This window comes from Phascolarctos cinereus, unplaced genomic scaffold, assembly GCF_003287225.1.
Source record: "Phascolarctos cinereus isolate Bilbo 61053 unplaced genomic scaffold, phaCin_HiC Scaffold_1;HRSCAF=81, whole genome shotgun sequence".
In the NCBI taxonomy this organism is placed as follows: domain Eukaryota; kingdom Metazoa; phylum Chordata; class Mammalia; order Diprotodontia; family Phascolarctidae; genus Phascolarctos; species Phascolarctos cinereus.
Window position 1 is genome coordinate 20,893,675 of NW_027555514.1, and position 26,949 is coordinate 20,920,623.

Here is a 26,949-nt window from a genome sequence, read left to right on the forward strand (position 1 = left end):
TAAATCATTAGGAAAATAGTTGGACTGGGTTCTTTTTGGCAGTTCCAATGCACTGCTGGGAAAGGTGGAGGAGGGCAGTGCAAAGAGAGAACCAGACAGAAGAGCAGAAGAAGCCACCGGGTGAGTGCTTTTTGTGGATACTTCCAAAGTAAACCTGGCTTTCGAAAAGGGAGGTGTCACATCCCACTTCTGGAACAAAAATCCCTTTTTTCCCCTCTATAAATAACTGGCCTGCGGCCCATATGTGCAAATAATAATAAAGAGCAAAGAAATATCAGCAAATGTTGGTGGGAAAGGAATAGGGAGGGAGAGAGAAGAAGAGAGAGAAGGGAGAGAAAGAGGGAGAGAGATGGAAAATGAAGCAAGAAAGTCACAGAACCAGAGACAGCAAGAATAAAAGAAAGAGAAAGGAAGAAAGAAAGAAAGAAAGAAAGAAAGAAAGAAAGAAAGAAAGAAAGAAAGAAAGAAAGAAAGAAAGAAAGAAAGAAAGAGAGGGAGGAGAGACAGAAAGAGAGGGGGAAAGGAGAGGAGAGAGAAAGAGAGAGAGTGAAGACAGACAGCAACAGAAAGTCACAGGAACAGATAAGAAGAAGAAAAGAAGAGTAAAAGAAAGGAGGGAGGAAGAAAGAAAGGAAAAAAGGAGGAAAGAAAGGAAGGAGGGAGGGAAGGAAGGAAGGAGCACAGGAAGAAGGAAAAAGAGAGAAGGGAGAGAAGGAGAAAGGGAGAGGAAATCTCCGAGGAAACAAATAGAGCGGGTCTGCTATGTATCAGGGAAACAGAGAAATTCTATATGATGAAGGAGGAGAGGGCATTTGCCCTGGACCAAACATCTCAGGCTCCCACCAAAGCAAGGAACAACGAACACAGCCGGGGGAGGTTGGTGTCCGTGGCAGCAGGACCCAAGGAAGGCGGCGGCCCGCAGGTGGCCGCCAGGAGGGGCAGGCTTCCAGCTGCGGCCAGCGGTGGTGAGCTTCGGCTCGCCTGCAGACCGCCACGTCCTTGGGAGGAGCCTTCTGTGTCTGAACTGCTCCCGGGCGGATGATGAATCGCGCTTGCCATCTGCTTCCCAGGGAAGACTTGGCAAAGTTCCACTTCGAACAGAGGAGACTCGCAGTTGCTCGCCTCTCCAGGGCTTGCAGAGAATTTTCCAAGTTATGAAGCTTTAACACAACTCCTCATCCTTTCGGATTTGCATGAACTGCAGCCAAGTTCAAATCGCTCTCCCAGCCCTCTTCCCAGCTGCCCGAACTCGATTATTTTCTCCCCGTGACACCAGGCAAAGAGAATACAAGGATTTGTCCATAAGAAATACACTCATTGCTCTCGCATTCTCCTAGAAAGTGAAATTAAAAGGCAACGAGGAGAGGTAGAGTATGAATATCTTAGACCCGCTGACTGATTTCTGCTGGCTCTGAGCGCCCAAAGTAGGGTCAGCTGTCCAGATTGCACGAAAGAACGTCTTTCCCATTCCAGTCCATGTCTCTGGCCTCGTTGTGGTGTGGTGGTGATATTGGACTCTTTTTAAAAAATTCCTCTTTCTTATTAATTTATTTATTTTTAGTTTTCAACATTCACTTCCACAAGATTTTGAGTTCCAAATTTTCTCCCCATCTGTCCCCTTCCCCCACCCCTAGACGTGTGCATTCTGAATACCCCTTACCCCAATCTGCCCTCCCTTCTTTCTCCCCCCCTTCTCTTATTCCCTTCCCCTTCTATTTTCCTGTAGGGCAGAATAGGTTTCTATTCCCCATTGCCTGTATATCTTATTTGAGGGCTATATCCTATTAGGCTGGAAAGGCTGAAAGTCCAGGCTCAATGATGGATTGATTATGTGTGTTGTCTTGCGCCCATGGAGACACACAGTGCTGAGGGTGAAGAAGGTGGTAGTACCCCTATCCCCTCACCTGATCAGATCACATTTGGAATATGTGGTCAGTTTGGGCATCCAGAGGAGTGTGGCCAAGCTAGTGAAGAACCTGGACACCATTCTGGATGAAGATTGGTCAAAGGAGTGCAGGGTGTTCAGGCAGGAAAGATTTAAGGGTAACATGACACCCACATGTGCTGTACATACGTACAAGTGTTTCAGGGGCTGTGCTCTGCAAGAGAGATCAGCCTTTGGATTGTAGGATTACAAATCCAGGGCAAGAAGCAAATCCAGAGGCCATATGGCCCAACGGCTCCACCCTCATTTTTCGGATGCCGCGGGTTGGGATGGGAAGTGATTTTCCCCAGCATATCCTGGTCTAGACAATAGATGCTTTTCACCTGTTTAATTTTGCATGTGAATGTTAGGTAGGCCTCATCGCCTCCTCCAATGTAGAGATATAATAGGGTATTGCAGTGTAATAAAATAATGATATGATCATGATGACAGCAGTATTTTCTTCATAACAACCCTGGAAGGGTAAAGGTGTTAGCATCACCATTTTAAGGATGAGGAAACTGAGGCTGAGAAGTGAAAGGACTTCCCTAGGGTCACCAGCAGCCAACAAGGGTCTGAGGCAGGATTGGAACTCAGCTTTTCCCATCTCCATGTCCAACTCTCCATTCACAAGGCTCTGTTGCTGCTCAGACATAGTAATTATAAACCTCTAAAAGCCTGTCTCTTTGGGGGCTCTGGGCTGGTGCCCTCAGCTGGCTTTGGAGACTAAAGCGGCAGGTTTCGCCCTCCTCCAGGTCAGTCAGCTTTGCATAGAGAAAAGCTTTCTTGCCTGCCTCTGGCAGAGGAGGCAATGAAGTGCCAGTCCTCTCTGATGACTCCATCTGCTGCCAGACGGCAGCGAGTGCTCAGGAACGGAGGTCAGCCCTTCTCAGTGGCCCCCTAGTAATCCGACCAGCACAGGTCCTGCCTCCTCATTCCATTAGCCTCACCCAGCTGCCCACAGACCCGCAAAGACCTGTAAAGGCATGGCTCTCAAGGTTTCCTTACAGTCTAGGAGCCAGGATGCCGGCTGGTGAAGAAACACACAGGCTGCCAGGAAAGGCAGTGAGGGACTGGCCACCAGCTTCTATAGCAATGGAATTCCTTGGGAGAATGCAGGCCAGTATGAGCTCTCTCTGACTTTCTCCCTTCAAGATCTGGCTCTGAAATAAGCCTCCAGCTGACTGGAAAAGAGCCAGGTTTTTCTAACCAGTATGGAAGGTTTTTTGTGCTGGATTTTATAGCATGGTCATGTGGCTATAGTCACGGTTGCCCTGTGGCCTAGCTACAGACGTGATGTGGGGTATCCCTGGTGTGAAGAGGAGCAGCTTCCTCTCCAAGATGGGGGTTCCTAGGTCCATGAGGTTACTACACTATGGCACGGACATCCAGGGGCAGATGTGACCGCTTCAGCTTGACCCCCTCAACCCTGGTCTAGCAAGCATGAGCACCACTGGTCATCAGGGTAAAGAGTGGGGATAATCTAATAAAATCTGCTGGAGGGAAAGTTGGAGGTCAACTCTTCCAACCCCCTGCCCCTCATTTTATAGATGAGGTCCAGAGAAGGGAGGTCATTTTCCCAGTCACAAAGGCAGGAGCTGTCAGAATGAGCTCCTCCCCCATATCTTGGATACTTTCTCCCTTCTATCATGGCACCTCTCCTTTGCCCTCTTGATGAGGTTTGACCTTCAAGTGCCTGTTTGCCTTATTGTCCATTGTCAAGCTCATGCTTGACCACAGATGACCAGAATATTAAAATATAATCTTAAATTAAATATAATACATAATACATATAATAAAATATAATTTTAAATTAAAATAAAATAAGTCCATGGAAGTGGGACTTTATGGCATTAAAATGGGTGCATTTATGAAAAGTGCTATTTCAAGGTGTCCTTTGCTGCTGCCTCAGGCTCACCTGTGTTGTACCCTGGGCAGTCCTGGAGGGCAGGGACTGTTTCATTATGTTGGCTTTGGTTCTTCAGTGCTTAGCATAGTGTCTGGCATACAGTTGGTGGTTAATAAATGCTTGCTGAATTAAGTTCTTTAGCTTGCTTACCCCTAGTCCTAACTCTGATGAAATCCATCACCACCTGTGAAAAGTGACAGCAAGCATCATTAGCTGTGTGGGGGGAGTCAGAAGGGGCTTCTCTATATTTTGAAGGACGCACAATTTACCTCTTAAAGATCATTCCTAGGGGCAGCTAGGTGGCGCAGTGGATAGAACACTGGCCCTGAAGTCAGGAGGACCTGAGTTCAAATCCTGCCTCAGACCAAACACTTGACACTTACTAGCTGTGTGACCCTGGGCAAGTCACCTAACCCCAATTGCCTCACTAAAAAATAAAAAAATTTAAAAAAATAAAGATCATTCCCTCTATGGTCTTACATAGTCTTATCTACCAGCCCACCTTTCCATTTTCTCTATGACCGTCTTTTTTTCTGCTTTTGTCTCCCTCCCCTACTTCCTCTTACTGAGATATTGGCAACAGGTGTCACTTAAAAGCAACCTTTAAACAAATATAACCAGGCTGCCAATTAGGCCCCAACTCAACTCTCACAGGCCTCCTTTGGCTTATGCTCTCCCATGGTTCCTTGTGGGAACATCAGAATTTGACTCATGTCTCTTCTAAAAAGGGCACTCAGCTCCTCTGCAAACAGTCAGGCTAACAGGACGAGGAATATAGAACAGGTTTTATTTAGTGTGACAGAAAACACAGTATGGGATTGTACTCAAGCCCCTAGGTGATCAGGAAAACTGTTCTCCCCTTTCTGAATGACATCAAACCATCCTCTTCCTGGTGGGTCCACCTTTGTTCAGGCACTATACGGTTCACGCGAGTCACAGTACTAATGGATAAACAGGTTTGGGTCTCTTCGCAGGCTCTTTGCAGATCCTTCTCTGCTTAGGTCTCTGTTTCCTTTGACTAGCCCAAGGTCCAGCTCAGTTGTGTGAAGAATATCTGCCAGTGGGGTAGTGAGGTTGAGAGGAATGCGTAGGTGGGAATGCCCGCTGTGTAACATCAAAAAATAGAGTAGCTGTTCTCCAGACTATGTGGGGGATGGGCTTCAAAGGGCATTGTTGTCTCCTATAGGTCCATGACCGCTTGGATCGCTATTGTTGTGGCTTTCAACCGGAGCCCTCGGACCCGTGCCTAGAAGAAAGACTCCGAGAGAAATGCCGAAATCCAGGCGAGCTGCTGCTTGTCCACATCCTGGTAAGCCTCTCCTGCCCGCTCTGCCTGGTGCCTTCCTTCACTTACTTAGAGGACAGACTATAGGATAGGAGGATGTAAAAGCAGGAGAGGACACAAGAGGTTCCTTGTTCCCAGAATCTCAGAATTTTAGAGTTGGAAGGGGCTTCAGTAGACAGCTATTCCAAGCCATCCACAAAATATCCACCATGTTGTTATCTACCTTATCCCACCATCCCTGACCACAGGAACCTCCCAGGCCCCCTCTCTACTCCTGGAACAAAATGCTATTTCTAATGCACTTTAGAAGAAGATCTCAAGGAGCACGTTGGTACCCCCATAACACTACAGGAACAGCAGGGATGGCCCCCATAGTACAGCTCACCTATCTGAGAACAGATAGTCCACATTAAGAAAATTCCATTCTTCTGTGTCCTCCAAGGTTCATCAGTGTTAGACTCAAGGTCAGGAAGATCTAGGGTTCAGGTCTCACCTTTGGCACTGTCTGTATGATAAAACACATAAGTTCTCTGAGCCTCAGTTTCCTCTTTTGTAAATGTAGATAATAGCATATGTAGACCCTCCCTTGCAGGGTTGTTTGATGAGGCAGCTATGTGATGAGTAGATAGAATGTTGTATTTGGAATCAGCACAACCTGAGTTCAAATCCCACAGCAGAGACTTCCTAGTTGTGTGACCCTGGTCAAGTCATTTAGGTTCTCCTAGACTCAGTTTCCTCATCTGCAGAATAAAGATAATAGCAGTACTTACCTTCCAGAGTTGTGAGGATCAAATGAGATCACCTGAGTGCAGTGCTTTGCAAACCTAAAATACTATATAAACCCTAGCTATTAATGAGGAGGAGGAGGACCCACTGATTATTAATATCAAGGGTTGCACTTGTAAGGAACAAATGAGATTGTGTCTATAGAATGCTTTGCAAATGCTATAGTGTTATGTAAATGTGGGCTGTTGTTGCTATCATCATCATCATCATCATGATCTTCTCCATTATGATCTTCTTCTCCATCATCATCACCGTCACCATCATCATCATCATCATCGTCATCATCTTTATCATTCTTGTTCCTCTTCTCCACAAGGTCCGGGAGAGTGACCCATCTCGCTTGGTATACATCGATAATGCTGGCAAACCTTTGCACCCAGAAACCAAACTGAACTTCAGGCTTCTCGAAGGCATAGATGGGTATGTTCAGGGATGTTTCTGGACATGTGCAATAGGACTGGGGCCATATGGGAGGGTGATCTCCACCTTCCATTACACTCATAGCTGTGTGACCCTGGGCAAGTCAACTGACCACTCTGAGCCCGAGTTTTCCCACAGGTAAGGTGAGGATCACAATGGCCCTTTCTGAGGGTAGTTGGGTGATAATGTTTTGTAGACCTTAAAGAATAAAAGGATTACTGATTCTTATGATGCTCACATTGCTTCCTTTCTGTCCTGGGGTCATTCCCTCCAGATTTCCAGAATCAGTGGTGAAGATAATTGCCTCGGGATGCTTAGCGAATATGCTGCTGAAGTCACTGCGGATGGACCCAGAGTTCTGGGAGAGCCAAGGTGGGCACCAGGGCCTGAAGCCTTTGCTTCGCACCATTGAGAGGAGAGGACAGATCCTGCTGGAATACATCCGGGGGCACAACTTAACCCTCTTCAGGGAAGAGACTGAAGGAGGGGTCCAGGTGCCACTCACCTGACTAGCACCAGATCTCATGGTGGAAAACCAGGAGGACAGGCCTACAGTCAGGGAGTCAGTGTCTTCAGGGCTCCCCACGTTGCAAGGTGCATTTTTCCACGGTGCAAATGAAATGAGTAGAAAACTGTTGCAATTTCCTGCCCTCTGCAGCACCTCCAGCTGAGGCGGGCAAAGCAAACTGCTGACTCATGGCTTTCATGGGTGACTGTCCCCACTATCACCTCCCGGGGGGGTCTTTGTCACTGCCCCAGCTGCCTCTCCTGTCACTCCGGCAGGGAGTGACATTTGTGAGGGTGGCATGTCTCTGGAAGGACAGCTTTTGACATCTTAGAGGAATTTCTTTGCCACTCATAAGTCTTGACTTAGCGCCCTCTTCATGCCAGGCAGGCACTGGGCTAGGCACCGGAGGATACAAAGACAAAACTCAGAATACTGCCTGCCCTCAAGGAGCTTCCATTCTATGTGAAAGCACAAGGGCTTTCTGACTCCCCAGCCTGGATGCCGGTAGTTCAGGTCAAGCATTCTATGCAAATTCATCCTGATGCTGCACAGGGTCAATCTCAAGTGTGTGAACAAAGGTGCTTGTCTGTCTGGATGCCCGACTCTGTGTGTGCGTCTGACAGTGTGCATCAGGCTGAAGGGGGAGGGGAAACAATTCTCCTTGTGTCCCCCTCAGCTTGGAGACAGACTCAGGAGGGCTGTGGGGAGACGTGGAGCCCAGCCTGGGCAATGAAGAATTGAGAAGAATTTATTTTCAGAGCTGAATTTCTCAGTGTCTGCTCAGACGTGAAAGCTGCTCTGTTTTCAGTTGTAATTTCAAGCTGATAAGGGGGACAGCTTTCGAAGGTTTGGCCATCAGCACACTCATTTCTAGTCCCAGCTGCTTCATTTAGAGCCCCTGACTGCGAGGCAGTCCTAGAGGTGCTGAACTGTGCTATCACTCACAGGTAGAGCTGAGTGGGCTTTAGAGCAGGGTTTTTTTTTACCTTGGGATTCACATACCTCTTGAGGTGGGGGTGGGGAGGAATTCAATCTTTATTTTCACCAGCCTCTAACTGAAATTTAGCATTCCTTTTATTATTTAAGATTCTGAGGAGGGGTCCACAGGTTTCACTGGGATGCCTGAGGGGTCTGAGACACACAAAAGGTTAAGAACCTCTACCTTAGAGTGTATGCTCACACACACACACACACACACACACACACACACACACAAACCTTCCACACACTGACAACAACCATGTGAATGAAGGCAGCATTAAAAATGAAACTAAAAATAAAAATAAAATAAAAAGTCAACAAAATTCTGTCCAATGCAACTGATGATACTGGGCTAGCCTGTGAAAGTCAGAGCTGACTTCCTTTGACCAGAGAAGGCTGCCGGCTGGATCTGCCCATGAGCCACTCTTGTAAACAGTGACTGTTTGGGGGAATGGGATACAGCACGTTGGGGACCTGGGGTTTGTTAAGGCTCATCTACTGTGTTGAAACAAGGTGAATCCACGGAGTCTGGGTTCCCTTCCCTAGTGAGCCAGACCCTGCCCTCTTCCAAAAGCCTTTTCTGATGTTTGCTGATGCTCTCTTGGTTTCTTGTCTTCTCTGGTCCCGACCCCCATTTATTCTGACCACACTTTACTGGACCTACTAGGTCACTGACTCGGAGACTCCCTCCAGCCCATGACATCCGCTTTATTCAGTCAGTCTTCCAACAGTCCCGACCATGAGGGCAGGAAGTCGGTCTCCTCTTGAGAGGCAGTGAGCAGAGCACAGGTTGGAGCGAGGAAGACTTGGACTTCTTTACCACATTTACACTTCTGTGACCCTGGGCAAGTTACTGGTATTTAACCTCTCTGAACCTCAGTTTCCTCACCTGTAAAAGGAGGGGCTGGACTAGCTGGTGTTCGAGGTTCCTTCTCACTCTCGATCTGTGATCTTCCTGAACCTCTCTGGATCATTATCGGAAAGCACGCCTTGTGTTTCAGAGCAGAGACTCAGTTTATTTTTTTCACATCATTTGAACCCTAGGAATAATTAATTATATAGTACTTCCTATGTGCCAGGCCCCTGTGCTAAGCATTTTATAAATACTATCTCATTTGGTCCTTAAAAAACACTGTGAGGTAAGTTATCCTTATTTTATCTTTGAAGAAACTAGGGCTGACAGAGGTTAAGTGATTTGTCCAGGGTCACACAGCTAATAAGTGTCTGAGGCTGGATTTGAATTCACTGTGCCAACACTAGGGGACATATACTTCCACTAAAAGGATCCATGTTTGGGTGCACCCTCCCCTGGTCCAGGTCCAAACCCCTCTATGTTCTAGTGGTCAGAGAGGCCGTGGCCAAAAAAAGCCATCTCTAGTGATGAGTCTTCTGAACTTAGCCAGGCAGGGACTTGGGTGACAGATGCTCACTAGGCCGACATTCAAAAGGTCTGCCCAAGCTCATGCCCCACTGGCCAAGCCCTGAAGGGCCCAGGGTCACCTCCATGCTATGACGACACATTAGAAGAGGGATGGCACCTCCACACAAGTCCTCTCTAGGACTTCATTGGCTGGGCTGTGCAGAGGACCTTAGGACCTCAGAGTCCATGCCCATGGTGGGAAGTTCTAGTAGGCCCTATTAAATTGGAAGGGATCCACATATGGGCCTGGGGATGGACAGTGTGTGTATGTGTGAGGCTCAAGCAAAGACAAGAAAAAAGAGACCAAGGCTTTGTCCTTGGGTCCCAGGAATCCTCGGAGGAGAAGGGCAAAGCAGCCCCAAGAAGCCTTTTATCTTCTTTGAGATGAAGGAGGAGCTGAAGCCTGGCCCTCCGGGGCAGCACTGAAAGCAGTGTGGTCCCATGTGACTCTTCCTCTCGGGCGGCTGCACTTACTGGAGTTTTCTACTAAAGGGCTTTCTAAATTAACCTAGTGTCTTCAATAGCTATTCCTTAAGCCGACTCAGAAGGACATTGGATGTCTTTTAATCATGCAGGGGCCCATAGCAGGGTCTCAATAGGTTGAATGGAATAAGATTCAAGTATAGATGCCTCCCAAAGTGGAGAAAGCTCCTCCCCTGATGCATGGCCCACTCAGCCAGCAATGCCCCCTCTCTGAACAGGAATGGAAGGAGATTCTCCCATGAGGGTCAAGGGGAATCTAGTCCTCTTGTGATGCCAGAGGAAGACTATAGAAGATCCTGGAGACTGTATCACCCAAGCTAATGAGCTACATCAGCTGGCCAGTGGGGTGGTGGCCTGGTGGAGAGAGCATCAACTCTGGAGTCAAAGACATGGGTTCAAAACTTGCCTCTGATGCTTTCCACTTTTATGACCACGATGAGTTGGTTATTTCACCTCACTTTCCTCAACTATAGAAGGTCAGGGATTCTTAACCTGGGGTCTCTCAACTTGTTTTACTTTTTAAATGTGTTTTTTTTAAAGTTTTTTGGCCACTATTATTTCAATATAATTCATTTCCTTTGTAATCGTTTGTATTTTATCCATTCAGATATACGACTCTGAGAAGGGCTTTACTAGACTGCCCTGGTCCATGCCTCCAAAAAGGCAAAGAATCCACGTACTAAACACTCCAGCCCAGAAGAGAGAAGGCTTAATTTGGAGTCAGAAGTTCTGGGATCTACCATTCACTAAGGGATTGGGACAAACTGACCTGCCTCTCTGGGCCTCAGTTGCTGACTAATAACAATAATAATAATAATAATAATAATAATAATAATAATAATAATAATAATAATAATAATAATAATGGTGATAATAGCTAGCATTTATATAGCTCCTACTACTTTCCAGCCACGATGCTAAGCACTTCACAAATATCTCACTTGATCCTCATAATAACCCTGAGAGGTAGATGCTGTTATTATCTCCATTTGACATTTGAAGAAACTGAGGCAAACAGTGGCTAAGTCCAGGGTCTCTCAGCTAGCAAGTGTCTGAGGCTGGATTTGAATTCAGGTCTTCTTGAGTCCTCTGCCCCGTGCTCTGTGCACTGCGGCGTCACCGAGCGGAAAAGAAGTGCGCTGTTCTTCCTTCGTTCTGTCCTCGTATTTCACCGTACAAACCCGCTGTGTTCCTCAGCATGACAAGGGGTCTTCTGCCAGAGGAATTCCATTCAATTCAATGCACCTTAATTAAGCGCCTACTATGTGGCTGACAGGGCATTGCTAGGCACGGGGAGCCCAAGACAAACCATGAAAGAGTCTTTGCCCTCAAAGAGCTTCCATTCTACTGGAGGTTCGTTTTAACAGACGAGGATTTTTACAATAATGACTTGAGGAGGGGGAGAGCTCCTGACAATAAGGGGCATCGATCTGGTAACATTTCCAGAACATTTATTGGGCACTCACTGTGTTCCACACACTTTAGGTGTTAGGGATACAGAGACTTTTAAAAAATGAAATAATTCTTGCACTCATAGAGCTTACATTCTACCATGGGGAAATTGCAAGGACACAGATAAATACATACAAAATATACAGAGAACAAATTGAGGGTAATTTGAGGGGAGAGGATGAGTGCACTCACAGTTTGGGGGGGTCTGAAAAAGACTCCTCGGACCCTTGGAAGAAGAGAGGGACCAGAGGCTGAGGGAGGGAGCATTTGAAACTGGTACCCAACATACAGTCTGGGCCAAGAACCTACTTCTGCCTCCCACTAGAATTCTTAGATGCCCGAGAACGGCAAAGATACAGTGCTTCTAGGTTCCACCTTTGGGCAGCTATGTGGTGCCATAGTGCACAAAGCGCTGAATCTGGAGCCAGGAAAACCTGAGTTCAAAACCAGCCTCAGACACTTATTAGCTGAGAGACTCTGGACTAGTCACTTAGCCGCTGTTTGCCTCAGTTTCCTCACCTGTATAATGGGGGTTATCACGGCACCTACTTCCTAGAATTGTGAGAGTCGGATGACATAATAATTATAAAGTGCCTGGCATACAGTAAGTGCCATGCAAATGGTAGTTATTGCTATTAATATGAGGGCTCCAGTCTTCCCAAACCAAGCCTGTGGCTTAATAAGGATGCTGCCAAGCTCCTTGGAATCGGACGAAGAAAACGGCAGGGCACTGCCACGTGGCTCCCCTGGTGTTGTGACACATTGGCTTCCCCCCTTCCGGTTTCTCATTAAAGCCTGCTCAGTCTATTAACTTTTTCTTTCTTACAAATTTAAAACTTCATCCATCCCTGATCCCTCTCCAAAAAGCCTCCCCCCAACCCTTTCAGCTGTAGTGGGTAGTGTGTCCCAGATGCCCCTGCCAGCCGCTGCCTCTGGAATGATAATGAGCTGTCGAAGAAAACAAGCCTAGGGCAGGCAGCCGGTCTTTCCGTGAGCATCCCGCAGCGGCTGCCTCTGCAGAGCAGAGACGTTCACGGTCTCCTCAAGCAGATGTTTGCTCAGCTTCCTTCCAGTCAACGTTCGCAGGCAGAGGGAAGGGAATGGGGCGGGGGAAAGAGCTTCAGAGCTGAAGCCCACCCTCAGGATCACTTACGGCAGGCCAACCAGTCCAATCATCTCATTTTACAGATGAAAAGACTGAGGCCCAGACACACGAAGGATCCTGGGAGGAGCATGTCTGGACCTGGGATTTTTTTTTTTCCCAGGGACAGATGGCACTTAAGGTCTCAGAGATTTGTCAGTGTTCATCCAGAGAGAACAAGTCAGAGGAAAGCGTTGAACCCAGGTCTGGCTGACTCTAACCACCGTGCAATGTCTTGCACATGGTGAACGCTTAATAATTTTTGTTGAATTGAATTGGGGCAGTAGGAAGAATGGCGAATCTGCCGTCAGAGGCTCTGAGTTTGAACCTGGGCTGGTGCCCTGGGCAAGCCCCTTGACCCTGCTGGGCCTCTGTTTCCTCTCCTATAAACTGAGGATGTTGGATGGGGTGACCTCCTAGCCTGGTCCCTTCTAGCTGAGCCTGTGAAGCTCCTCTGTTCTTATTCAGGTCCTCCCCACAGTATGAATCACAGATTTATTACTACCAGGTGAGGCCCGGCTCTGCATGTATGAGCCTCGGAATATACAGTCCTTTAACCCAAAGAGATGATTCTCTCCCAGTCAGATATCAGCAGTAAGCAGGTGTGTGTGTGTGTGTGTGTGTGTGTGTGTGTGTGTGTGTGTGTGTGTGTGGTGGGAGGAAGGGAAGAGATTGCAAAGCTACCCCTTCAATTCCCACTGGCTGGGCCAACAATTAGCATCCTTGTCTGGTTCCTCACCCTCAGGAGGGGCTGGTAGGGGGTACCATAATGGATTGGATGGGGACTCACCCTCCCTGCCCTTGACCTTCCTCCGGAGTAGAGGAGGTCAAGGCCTGAAGTTTTCTGAGCCAGCCAGTCACCTCCCCAGAGAAAGGGAGGCAAACACCAATTTGCATGATGGGAGAGGTGTACAGTTTAATTAGCACACTTTCAGAAGAGGAAATGCTAATTAGTGAAGACAGCTGGGCTTCGGTTTGGCCCCTGCATTCCTGGCACATTTCCAAGCTGGGAGATGGAGTCCACATGAGGCCTCCCTTTGATGAGAGGAATGTGACTCTCAGGTCTGATGCTCCCATGTGCTGGGCCAGGCTACATGGCTCACTTGGTGCTGGGGAGTCAGCTGAGACATCCAGGACACAGAGGACCTGGCTAACTGGGTAGATGTCACAATTCTCGTGGGCCCAGTCCCCACCCAGGACGTGATCCCAGTCAGGTCTGCCTGGCGAGGCCCTAGCAGAGGCTGGGGGATGAATTCCAGGGTCCGCCATAAATCTCAGCATTGGAAAGGACCTCAGAGGCCCATCCTCAGTGGCTTTCTACCAATACCCTAGGATAACATTTAAACTCCACCTGGCATTTAGGACCTCCTAAAGACTTTTCCAAGTTTATTTCCTATCTCTCCTATGATCCAGGCACAGGGCAAGCTTTTCCCCAAACTCAACATCCATTTAGGGGCTGTTCCCCCTGTCTGGAATGCACTCCCTTCTAGCTCTGGCTCTGTCATCCTCTAGCTTCCTGGCTACCTCCTCCAGGAAGCCTTCCAGGACCCATCACCTCTCCAGCCCCTACAAAATCTCCCTCCTCATTAGCCTGAGGAGGCTCATTTTACTCAGGGACCAGAACTGGGAGAAACCATGGGCCAACCATTCCAACCCTCTCATTTTACAAATGAGCAAACTGAGGCCCAGAGGGGGTAAGTGACTCCCTCATGATGCATACATAGCTGGTAAGTGTCAAAGGCAGGATCTGAACCCAGATCTTCCTGACTTTAAGTCCAATACTTGAGCCTGAGGGCAGCCATGTGGCACAGTGGATAGAGTGCCAGGCCTGGAATCAGGAAGACTCAATCTTCAAATCTGGCCTCAGACACTGTGTGACCCCGGGCAAGTCATTTAACACAGCTTGCTTCAGTTTCCTCATCTGTAAAATGAGTTGGAGAAGGAAATGGCAAACCACTTCAGGATCTTTGCCAAGAAAACCCCACATGGGGTCAAGGAGCGTCAGATACAACTGAAAAATGACTTCACGCCAACTTGAGCCTGTAGATCATCTTTAATACCCATGAAAATGTTAGCTTCTTGACAACAGACACCATTAGCCTTTTCTTCTTTTTCTTTGTATTCCCAGCACCCAGGACACTGACTGGAACACAATAATTAATGTGGAAGTAATTAATGTCGCATTGACTGGAATCATCAGTAGACTGGCTGACTAATTCCATACTTGCAAACACACTGGCCAGATATACCAGAGAGCGATTTATTAACAGGCTCCAAGAATCAGTCAACAAGGGTTTATTAAGCATCTACTATGGGCCAAGCACACTGAGGGGAAACAAAGGCAAAGTCTGCGCTTTCATCTAGACGGACTCCTCTAGGAGCCTACCGGATAAATGCAAGCAGATGCTAGGTGGCTGAGGGAGGGAGGGCACTAGAAGTCAGGGCAGTCAGGAAGGGGGTGGCATTGGAGCTAGGTCTTGGGGGAAGTGAGGGATTTCCCAGGCATTCTCCTCACATCTCACACTGGGCATTCCCAGGCTCGTTTACAATCAATCCCTGAAGGAGGAGGCTCCTGGTGGCCTCAGTGGTGGCTCTCTGCTGCCCCTACCTGGCGAGTCAACTGACCTCACCCTCTTGCTGCCCCCTGCAGGGATTGCCGGGATGAACCTAAGACCGGTCTGGTCTGGATGGGGTTCCCTCTCACCTGGTGGAAGCTCTGAGGGCATGGCACCGGGTGAGGGATTCCCTCCTGCTGTAGCCAGAAGGAAAGAAGAGAGTCATGTCACCTTGGAGGAGAGAGCCATCCCGCCATCTGGGGTTCCACCTTTGCATCTCTTTCCCCATCTAACTATAGAAAAGTCCTCACAACAGGCTCCTCCTTCAGGTTATGAGGTAACAGCCCACCCTAGGTGAAGAATGGGCCGCTCTTCAGAAGCTCCTAAAACCTTCTGGCTACAGTCAATGAACATGAAAGCTTAGGAGACACTTAGAGATCCCTCTCATTTTATAAGGGAGGAAAGGAAGTACACACCATGGCCAGAAAGGCAGAGAGCACTAGAACTAACCCAGTCCTTTCTGCTCCCAGCTTCATCTCAGTGTGCATCAGGATCTCTATTTGACACACACACACACACACACACACACACACACACACATACATGCATACACATATACACACATATAACCCTTCCTGGTCCTTCCCAGTTCTTCCCCCATTTGTCTTTACAAAAATTAAGTCTATTTTTGCTGGTTGCCCTGGGTGAATTTTGGGAGAGTTTTCTTGGGGCCAAAATTGCTAATTAGGGCTCAGCCTGTTCCGCAACCAAGTATTTAAAATTCACAAGTGAAATTCTAAGAAATAGGACCCAGAAACTGCTTCAGAAAGACAGCAAGCCTCTGGAAGCCAGCTGCACACTCAGGTGTGGGCCCGTGGAGCTGGGCTGCGTCTGCCTTTCATGATTCTCTGCTTGACTTCACCAGGGGCAGCTTCTGGGAGATTAAAGTCTTCCCCCTTTGCCCTGCGCCTGCCAGGGCTGTGTGCGGCTCAGTCTCTGCCACCCTACTGGAGAGCATTAAGAAGCAGGCCTCACCAGGAGCCCTGAGGGATAGCTGTGTGCCAGAAGGCCTGCTCACCTGCTCGGGGCTTCAACTCATTGAATACCAGGCAATGATAAAGAGAATGTGATAGCCTTCCACTCCTCTGGAGCATCCTGGACCAGCTGCTGCGTGGGGGCAAGGAGGGTCCCAGAAGGACCTGAGGGCAGGCCAAGAGTGAGACAATGGGGAGAGCTTGGAGCTCTAAAAAGAAAACAAAAACAGAGGCAGCAAACCCCCCATATCTCAGCAAAGAATAAATCGTGAGTGGGCCAGACAGATTCCAGGATAGATTATAAAAATAATGACAGTTGGTAGATCTGCTGGGACCTGGAGGACCTGGGTTCAAATCCCACCTCCCATGGTTACTACCTATGTGACACTGGACAAATCACTCGCTCCCTCTATACCTCAGTTTCCTCATCTGTAAAATGGCCTCTGAGGTTCCTTCCAGCTCCAAACCTATGATCCTTTGACAGAAATTTAATTTCCCTGTTCTTCAGTTTCCTCATCTGTAAAATGGGGTCTGAGGTCTCTCTCATCTCTGGAGCTCTGCCTCCATGCGTGAACCTTCTGCTGCATCTCTGGGTTGGGGTCCTCACCCTCCACGTGGATCACTGGCCACAGGCATTTTTCTTATCTTGTTTCAGGGCCCTGACTGTCACTCATCAGCAGAAAGGCGCAAGATGGGGCCACTCTGGGCTTGTGTGGGGTACAAGGCAGTTTGGAGATGAAAATGGAATTGTTCTGCGGCACATTTCAGAATTAAGGCAAGCAGCCTCTCTGGTGAGGCAGGAATTTATCTCCACCCAAAAAGGGCCCTCAAGAAGGACAGGGTGAAGAAGAGGAGGGGCAAGGCAGTGCAGTTACAGACCAAAAGAAAGAAAACCCTTTGTGAGGAGTCAGCTGTGACTCCCCAAAGGACTCCCCAAGATCCATGGGAAAACTGGAAAGTGAGGCTCAGTGAGGCCACAGAGCAAAACCTCGGGAAAAATTAGAAGCAAGGCTGGGACTGGAACCCAGAACCCCTGCCTTCCTGGCCAGACCCCCAGGCAGAAAATGCTTTCTTCTCTGACTTTTAGATAGAAAAAAAATAGAGTAAGTTTCCATGTCAATAAAAAGAGAATGGCATCTAAGCTTGTGGGTTCTGAAGCCTAGGTCCCCACTGAATTAATCAATCAATCCACAAGCATTCCGTAGGGGCACAGAATTTGAGAGTGGGAAGCGCCCCCAGTGACCATCTAGTCCAACTCATAAAGGAAACCAGTTCCCATTAGAACATGCCTGCTAGGGGTCATTCAGCCTCCACCTGAGGACCTCCAAGGAGAAGGATGAGTTATAGTCTAGATGAGGACCCCCAGAGCTATATCAAAGCTAGGTTTATTTTCTAAAATTTCTTGGATAATACTTTTAACTGAATATCACTTCTCCCAGTTTTCTCTAGGAGCTAAAAGTAAGCTTTTTAATTTTGTTTTGTTTCTCTTCCTCTCCTCTCCAGGACAGCCTCGGCCCCATCATTAACTGTATGTTCTTGAGATCTGGCCAAACCCCACACACCAAAGCCAAAAGCATGGTATTTGTCGGCTCCCACAAAATGGTGGTAGTGTTGCCACTTCGTGGGGCTGGATTCAACAGAGGGAGTTTCATGATTTGTATTCGAAAAGTGGGGCTAATGCTGCCTGGCCCCTTTCTCTCATTCCTACTCCCTAGGAATATGGCAAGGAGTAAATAATGACATAGCAAGAGAGCAATCTCCTGCTTATCGAAAGGGGCAGGAGGGAACTTTACAGCTGGGTCCAGAGCAGAGAGAGAAGAGCATGAGACGCTGCTAAAGACGGGATCCTGAGGGGAGTTGGCTCTCCGCAGAGCATGCTTAGTTCAACTCTGCCGTCCTGGTGCCTCCTTCCATCTGAGACATTGGCTGCCGAGGATGTGAGAAAGAACATCCCGGGCTTTTCCTTCTTTGCACTTCTAGTCTAAGACTTCATTGTGTGATAGGAGCTATGAGACTGTACTGAAGCCCTGGTTCTCCTATTTAACTAACTGTATGTCCTTGGGACAGTCATTTCAAGAGTACCTGGTTTAGAGTTAGAAGGAGAAAGAAAGGAAGAAAGAAAGAAAGAAAGAAAGAAAGAAAGAAAGAAAGAAAGAAAGAAAGAAAGAAAGAAAGAAAGAAAGAAAGAAAGAAAGAAAGAAAGAAAGAAAGAAAGAAAGAAAGAAAGAAAGAAGGAAAGAAAGAAAGAAAGAAGGAAAGAAAGAAAGAAAGAAAGAAAGAAAGAAAGAAAGAAAGAAAGAAAGAAAGAAAAAGAAGGAAGAAAAAGAAGGAAGGAGAGAGGGAGGGAGGAGGAAAGAAGGAAGGAGGATGGAAGGAAGAAAAAAGGAAGGAAGGGAGGAAGGAGGAAGGGAGGGATGAGGAAGGAAGGGATGAGGAAGGAAGGGAGGAAGGAAGGAAAGAGGGAGGGAGGAAGAAAGGAAAAAAGAAGGGGCAGCTCGGTGGCACAGTGGATAGAGCTCTGGCCTTGGAGTCAGAAGGACCTGAGTTCAAATCTGGCCTCAAACACTTGATATTTACTAGCTGTGTGACCCTGGGCAAATCACTTAACCCTGATTGCCTCACCAAAGGGGGAAAAAAAGAAAGGAAGGAAGGAAGAAACAATAGAAGGAAGGAAGAAGACTGAGATTAAATACCAGCTTTGCTATTTGTTACTATTTAACTTTGATCAAATCACCTCCCCTCTCAGAGTCTCCCCCAGTGGCTACTCCACTCCAGCCTCAGTTCCCACTTCTCTGTAATGAGACACTTGAAAAAATGAAATAAGAAAGGTAGACCAGGTGAAATCTAATGCTTCTCCAACTTGGAGTCCTGTGATTTCCTCCCTAGTCCTTCTAAGAACGAGAGGCCACGTGGCATAACAGGTAGATAGCTTGCCTTGGAGTCAGGAAGATCTGGGTTCGAGCCCTGTTCCCAGCATATGCTAGCTGTGTGACCTTGGACATGTCACCTAACCTGTCAGTGGTCCAGGTAATTGTACACACATTTAAGAAGAGGTACAGGGGGGGCAGAGCCAAGATGGTGGAGTGAAAGCAGTGACTTGCTTGAGCTCTCCCCCAAACCCCTCCAAATACCTATAAAAAATGGCTCTAAACAAATTCTAAAGCAGCAGAACCCACAAAAAGACAGAGTGAGGAAATTTCCAGCCCAAGACATCCTGGATGGTTGATCAGAAAGGTGTATCGTGATGGGCTAGAAGCAGAGCACAGTGTGGTGTGGGCGCTCAGGCCGCAGAGAACCTGGAGCAGGCCTCAGAGGACTGAATCGCGGGCAGATGTGTAGGTTTCCAGACTCCTCAATCCAAGAATGCTAAAGACAACTTAGAAGGTCAGTGGGAAAAGTCTGTTTCTGTGGTGCAGAGAGAGGAAGGTGGGGTTTCAGTTCTAGTCCCCAAGAGTGTGTGGGGGGGGGGAGAGGTCAGCTGCTTCCCGAGCTTTCGGCCCACAGACTGAGGGGGAATCCAGTGGCTGATCAGAGAGGGATTTCAGGGATCTCTCTGCCAGTGCTGAGGCAAGAATCTCTTGCTTTGCCTGTGCTTAGATCTGGGCCACAGTTCTGGGCAGTGTGTTGGCCTCATAGAGCTTGTAGTGGCTGTAGAAAGGAACCCTCATCACAGTTACAGGACAGAAAGGAGTACTTGTAGTCACAGGCCAGGAAAGGAGTAAACACCTCGCCCCTTATCATACCACCTTGGAAGAACTGAAAATTTACAGGTCCCTTCAAGTATCTCTGAAAACAGCTGTGCAAACCCCCGAAACTTGGGACAGTATATTCTCCACATTGGAAGCAGACTCTTACCTTAACAAAGAGTTTAAAACTCAAGTAATTGGCTGGGATCATGAGCAAGCAGCACAAAAAGAATCAGACTATCTTATCTTACTTTGGTGACAAAGAAGATCAAAATATGCAACCAGAAGAAGACAACAAAAGTTAGAGCTCCTACATCCAAAGCCTCCAAGAAAAATATGAATCAGTCCCAGGCCTTGGAAGACCTCAAAAGGGATTTTGAGAAGCAAGTAAGGGAAGTAAAGGAAAAACTAGGAAGAGAAATGAGAGTGATGCAAGAAAATCATGAAAAACAAGTCAATAGCTTGCTAAAGGAGACCCCAAAAAATACTGAAGAAAATAACAACTTAAAAAATAGCCTAACCCAAATGGCAAAAGAGGTCCAAAAAGCCAAGGAGGAGAAAAAATGCCCTAAAAAGAAAAATTGGCCAAATGGAAAAGGAAGTCCAAAAGATTACCGAAGAAAATACTTCCTTAAAAATTAGAATAGAGCAATTGGAAGCTAGTGACTTTATGAGAAATCAAGACACTGTAAAACAAATCCAAAAGAATGAAAAATTAGAAAACAATGTGAAATATCTCATTGGAAAAACAACTGACCTGGAAAATAGATCCAGGAGAGAGAATTTAAAAATTATTGGACTATCTGAAAGCCATGATCAAAAAAAGAGCCTAGCCATCATCTTTCAAGAAATTATCAAGGAAAACTGCCCTGATATTTAGAACCAGAGGGCAAAATAGAAATTGAAAGAATCCACAATCTCCTCCTGAAAGAGATCCCCAAAGGAAAACTCCTAGGAATATAGCCAAATTCCAGAGTTCCCAGGTCAAGGAGAAAATATTACAAGCTGCCAGAAAGAAACAATTCAAGTACTGTGGAAACACAATCAGGATAACACAAGATTTAGCAGCTTCTACATTAAAGGACCACAGGGCATGGAATATAATATTCCGGGGGGCAAAGGAGATAGGATTACAACCAAGAATCACCTACCCAGCAAAACTGAGTATAATCCTTCAGGGGAAAAAATGGTCATTCAGTGAAATAGAGGACTTTCAAGCATTCTTGATGAAAAGACCAGAGCTGAATAGAAAATTTGACTTTCAAATACAAGACTCAAGTGGAACATGAAGAGGTAAACAGGAAAGAGAAATCATAAGAGACTTATTAAGGTTGAACTGTTTACATTCCTGCATGGAAAGATGATATTTATAACTCATGAGACCTTTGTCAGTATTAGGGTAGTTGGAGGAAAAAAATTATATGTATGTATGTACGTATAGATAGATAGATAGATAGATAGATAGATAGATAGATAGATAGATAGATAGATAGAGGGCACAGGGTGAGTTGAAGATTAAGGGGTCATATCTGGAGAATAAAATTAAGGGATGAGAGAGGATTATACTCAAAGAAGAAGAAAGGGAGAGGTAGAATGGGGTAAATTATCTCACAAAAAAAAACAGAAAAGTCTCTTACAGTGGAGGGGAAACAGGGGAAGGTGAGAGGGAATGAGTGAATCTTATTCTCATAGGATTTGGCTTAAGGAGGGAATAACATACACATTCAATTGGGTATGGAAATCTGTCTTACCCTACAGGAAAATAGGGGGAGAAAGGGACAAGAGAGCAAGGGGATGATAGAGAGGAGGGCAGATTGGAAAAGGGGGTAATCAGAAGTAAATACTTCTGAGGAGGGACAGGGGTCAAAAGAAAGAATAGAATAAATGGGAGGGCAGGACAGGATAGTCTATTATGGAAGTGTTTTGCATAACTGCACATGTATAACCTATATTGAGTTGTTTGCCTTTTCAATGAGGGTGGGTGGGGAGGGAGGAAGAGGGAAAATCTGAAACCTAAAGTTTTAGAAACATATGTTTAAAAAAATGTTTTCACATGCTACTGGGAAATAAATATAGGAAATGGGGTACAGAAGGCTATCCTGCCCTACAGGAAAATAGAAGGGGAAGGGGATGAAAGAAGGGGGGGTAGAGATAGAAGAAAGGACAGACTAGGGGAAGAGATATTCAGAAGGCATGCCATCTTGGGGTGGGGCGAGGGGTGAGATGGGGTGAAAATTTAGAATTCAAAATCTTGTGGAAGTAAATATTGAAAACTAAAAATAAATTTATATTTAAAGAAAACAAAAAAAAGAGGAGGTACAAATCTTCATTGGTAGAAGGACGTCCTGACAAGGGCGTTCCCTATACCAACAAAGCTTAAATCCAAAGCAAAACCCTCCCAGGAGCCCAAGATATGCATTTGGAAGGTGTATGACTCCTGCTGGGAGTTTGGACACAGACCCTGCCATAGTCACTCCTTCCCAGCGCTAGAAGGGACACTTAAGCAACATTTTTGTGCCAGGCACCCCTTTGGCAGGCCAGTGAAGCCTGTGATCCCTTCTCAAAATTAATCAACAAGTATTTATAAGAAAACGAAAATAACATTTAAGTATATAAAATAAAATACATTGGATCACAAAGGATATTAGAAGCTAGTGAAAATAGATGCATTTTTTTTCCTATTCCAGTTTGAAGACCCCCTGAAATCTATCCCTGGATGCCTTGTGTGTGGGGGGGGAGGGGAGGGGAGTCCCAAGTTAAGTTACGCTTTGGGTCAGAAGAGCCGGATTCAAGGTTTGTCTCCGACACAAACAGGCTGTCCAGCTCCAGGCAGTCGCTTAACCCCTCCAGGCTCCCAGTGACTCTCGAATACTGCACATGGCAGAACATTTGTCAATCTTCTTCATTGGAATTTCTATGAAATTAGTGAAATAGATCCATATAAAACCCCTCAAAACCGGAAACCCTGAAATGCGCGTTGCATTATAGAAATGTGAATCGTTGTGATGTACCCAGTGGAATGTAATCTCCTTGAAGGCACAGAAAGGGGTCTGACTCCATCTTTGCATCCCCTTGTACCCCACCTGTAGGAGGTGCTGAATAAAATAAACGTCTCTTGAGCCGAATTATCGAGGTGAGATTAATGTACGCCCACAGTATATGAGTGGCATCTCTAAGTGAAGGCTAAATGGAGTGGAGCAGGTGCTTAAAGGCCCACGGAGTTCTGAGGAATGGCAGATGAGGGCTGGGAGAGGCAGGAAGGCTCAGGGGTCCCATAACGATCAGGTAGTGATGGGGGGCCTCCAGCTAGCGTGGAGGAGACACTGTCTCGCAGTCAGCCCTGGGAACCCGCCTCCTTCAAAGCTGGGGCAGACCCTGGTGTAGGGGCAGAGATTTAAAGCCCTTTTCTGCACCTCAGCTCCTATGGGGCCTCACAACAGCCTTGAGAGGTAGAGGCTGAAGTTATTTCTCCTAACTTAAAGATGAAGAAAGGGAGAATCAGAGAAGCTAATACTAATAACAATAGCTAACACTTATATTACTCTTCTAATGTGCCAGGCACTGTGCTAAGCGCTTTATAATTATCATCTCATTTGATCCCCACAACAACCCTAGGAGGTAGGTGCTGTTACTATGCCCATTTTACAGATGAGGAAATTGAGGTAAACAGAGGTTAAGTGACTTGCCCAGGGTTACACAGCTAGTAAATGTCTGAGCCTGGATTTGAGCTCGGGTCCAGAGCTCTATCTACTGTACCATTATGGTCACACAGCTAATAAGTGTCAGGGGCAGGCGGGCTTAGATCTTGTCTGTCTTTACGTTCCATACTCTTTCTGAGCAGGGAGAGCATAGGTGGGGAAGGGGGTGCCGTAAACATTTTGCCGTGATTGTACATTCATGGGCTTGTGTATACCCAAGTGAGTGTGCCTGGGAGCTCCTAAGTGACTCTGGAGATTCCCCTTCCCTTTGCACATGTCACTTGGAAAGCAGGAGAGAGCCAGGCTTAAATAGGCTAAGGATTGGAGCTGGACCCTCCCTGCTCTCAATCCATGATCCTGTGAGTCTCCTGCATGGCGCTTTCTATCTTCACACTCTGGGTTTGGAGATCCATGAGGGCGCCATGATCCATGAGAGGTCTGGGCTGGAGACTGTTGTATCTGGGGTGAGCTGCCAGAGCTTTATGACAGCTTCAGGTCCTTCTAAATTGGAAGCTCTTCACCTCTGTGATGTCCTGGACTCCTTGGGTGGGTGCCTGATGAAGCTTATGGACTCCTCAGAATCATGCTTTTAAATAACTGAAGGAAATGCTCAATTTCAGTTAGGGGTTAATAAAAATAAAGATGCCATTTCCCCCATCCTTGTTCACAAAGTCCCTGAAATCTGTACACAGGAGGGCCAATTCTGTTCTAAATTATGACAAGAAAGAGGAATCCTTGGTAGACAACAGTACCTGTCTCTCCCCATTCCTTTGGGGAAGCTTTAAATCTTGCCCCTTCTAAGAAAATTAAAGTCCAGTTTCTCTGTGGAGGTCAGTTATTTCCTGTCCCTCTTTCCTTCTGCATGCTAGCATAATGGGAGTGATCTGGGGAATTCCTTGATCTGCTTGCTCAGGCTTCCTCTCATGGAGCTGGGCATGTCCTTCTCAGCACTGTGGGGAGGTGGGGGCACTTATTCAAGAGATCAGGGTGTTCCCTGATCACCCCTATTACACCAAGCAATCACAGGCACAAAACATCACAGCATTCTCCTAAAGCAAGAATGAGAGAAGAGGAGATGTAGGAAAATTGGAACACTAATGCATTGTTGGTGGAGTTGTGAATGGATCCAACCATTCTGGAGAGCAGTTGGGAACTATGCCCAAAGGGCTATAAAACTGTGCATACCCTTTAATTCAGCAATACCACTACTAGGTCTGTATCCCAAAGAGATCATACAAATGGGAAAAGGACCTGATATAGCAGCTCTTTTTGTGGTGGCCAAGAATTGGAAGTTGAAGAGATGCTCATCAACTGGGGAATGGCTGAACAAGTTGTGGTATAGGAATGTGATGGAATACTATTGTTCCATAAGAAATGGTGAGCAGGCTGACTTCGGAAAAACCTGGAAAGACTTGTATGGACTGATGCTGAGTGAAGTGAACAGAACCAGGAGAATATTATACACAGTAACAGCCACATTGTGTGATGACTAACTTTGATAGGCTTAGCTCTTCTCAGCAATGCAAGGATCCAAGACATCTCCAAAAGACTCATGATGGAAAATGTTATCCCCATGCAAAGAAACAACTATGGAGTCTGAATGCAGATGGAAGCATACTGTTTGCTCTCTCTCTCTCTGTCTGTCTGTCTGTCTCTCTCTCTCTCTCTCTCTCTCTCTCTCTCTGTTGTTTCTTCTTTCTTGTGATTTCTCCCATTGGTTCTAATTCTTCTTTACAACATGACTAATGTGAAAATATGTTTAATATGAATGACTATGTAGAGCCCATATCAGATTGCACACCATCTTGGGGAGAAGAAGGGAAGGAAGGGGAGAAAATTTAAAACTCAAAATCTTATGGAAGTGAATGTTGAAAACTAAAAATAAATAAATAAATATTTAAAAAAAAAAGAATGAGAATAGAGGAGGGAAGGGATAGAGATGGGGATGAAGAACAGTCCACAAAATCCCAGATTTGGAAGGACCCTCAGAGGCCACCCAGTCTAGCCCATAAGAGAACAAGTGCTTCTGGGAAGCCCCTGACAAGTGCTAGCCCCCTTCATTTTCAGATAGCTCAAGTTAGTAAGAAGTTCTTCCTGATATCAGGCTTAAGTCTTCCTTTCTGCAACTTCTACATGCTCCTTGTTCAAGCAAAACATGGCTAACCCCTCTTCTGTGGAAGCTCTTCAAATACCCAAGGCTAGCTATCAGCAGCACTCACCTTTATATAATACTTTTAGGTCAAAAAGTCTTAAATTTGTTTTCCTATTTGATCCTTACAACAGCTCTTATGAGATAGTTGCTATTATAATCTTCACTTTACAGATGAAGAAACTGAGGCTTAGAGAGGTGACATGAGCAAGATCACACAGCTAACAAGTGACCAAGGTGGGATTCGAACCCATTTCTCCCTAACTCCAAGTCCACTGGTTCTATCCACTATACCAGGTTGATGATTTCAACCGCCGCTAGGAGAAAAATGGCATTAGTCAACTACCATCAGGGTTAAACCAGAAGAATCTCTAGTCAGTTCCATGAATTATATGAAAAATATTGCATTGTTTTTCTGTCCCATGTTTTGGAAACATTTTTCACAACAACCCCTTTTCTCTCCTCTTCTCCCCTTCTTTCCCCTTCCTTCTCCTTTTCCCTCTTCTCCTTCCTTCCTCTTTCCTCTCCACGTGATGGATTCAGCTTCTGATGGCCCCGAAGGCTTAAGATAAATGATGAACTAGCTGGAGAGCACCGCTAACCATCCAGAAAAAGGGGAGTGGGCCAGCCAGCTTGTGGTCAGCCAACCCTGGTCCAGAAAGCATCACGATGATTTCTTCTCTCTTGTCTCTGAGACTGAACTGAACAGGAAGGAGGGAAGCGGTGAGCTCAGGCCTTTGTAAATCACTTTCACCTTGTCCTGATAAGCTTCAGAATGAAACCAGAGGAAAGAGGCAGTGGTGCCTGCCCCAGCTATCCCTCACTGAGATCTATGCCCTCGACACCGTGAGTCTGGACCATGAACATTCACGCCACAATATCAAACTGCAGGAAAACAAAGGGCTGGATCAGCCAGAGCAGGCACACAGCTCTTTTCTGTCTTGGACAAGTCCCACAGTTTCTGACAACCCCAACTTTTCTTTCCAAGACCTCCCCCTTGGCTTTTCCTGAAATATTCTGGATCTTCTGACTCTCTCCTTCTGGATTTCTAAATTCCCATCTCTTCCTTCCCTCCCTGTTATGTTCTGCTGATGGAATTTCATTATCCTCCCAGCAATCTCCTGGTCCCAGTTCTCTCTGTCTTGACCCTATAAAAACACTCCCCAGTGATGGTAACAACTCCTTTTATGATGTGCCCTCCAGGTTTTCCTCCACTCCCCCACCCCACCCCCCATCTTCTCTCTTCAGTGTATCTCAGGGAGGGACTTTGAGCATGAGCCATGACAGCTCTAAAATCCAGGTGGATCCTTGGAAGGAGGCAAGAGTAAAGCAGTCAAATGATCAATTGATTAATCACTCAAACAGTTATTAAGGAGCTGTGCCAAGGTCTGTGCTAAGGGTTGGAGATACAGATACAAAGAATTAAGGACTTTATAGGTCATCTGGTCTGATCCTTTCATTTGACAGATGAGGAAACTGAGGCCCATCAATAGAAATGACTTGGCCAAATTCACACAG

At 46.5% G+C, this 26,949-nt stretch overlaps 1 protein-coding gene across 1 annotated transcript in view; it reads left to right on the top strand.

Annotated features, from left to right (window-relative positions):
- GASK1A (golgi associated kinase 1A) overlaps nucleotides 1-10,494 on the top strand; it is a 61,242-nt gene extending 50,748 nt beyond the window's left edge. Inside the window, exons 3-5 of the mRNA XM_020993356.2 lie at nucleotides 5,020-5,142; nucleotides 6,221-6,324; nucleotides 6,599-10,494. Of these exons, the coding sequence (XP_020849015.1) occupies nucleotides 5,020-5,142; nucleotides 6,221-6,324; nucleotides 6,599-6,833 (462 nt within the window). The 3' untranslated portion in view covers nucleotides 6,834-10,494. The remainder of the gene's footprint in view (nucleotides 1-5,019; nucleotides 5,143-6,220; nucleotides 6,325-6,598) is intronic.
- The last annotated feature ends 16,455 nt before the right edge of the window (nucleotides 10,495-26,949 follow it).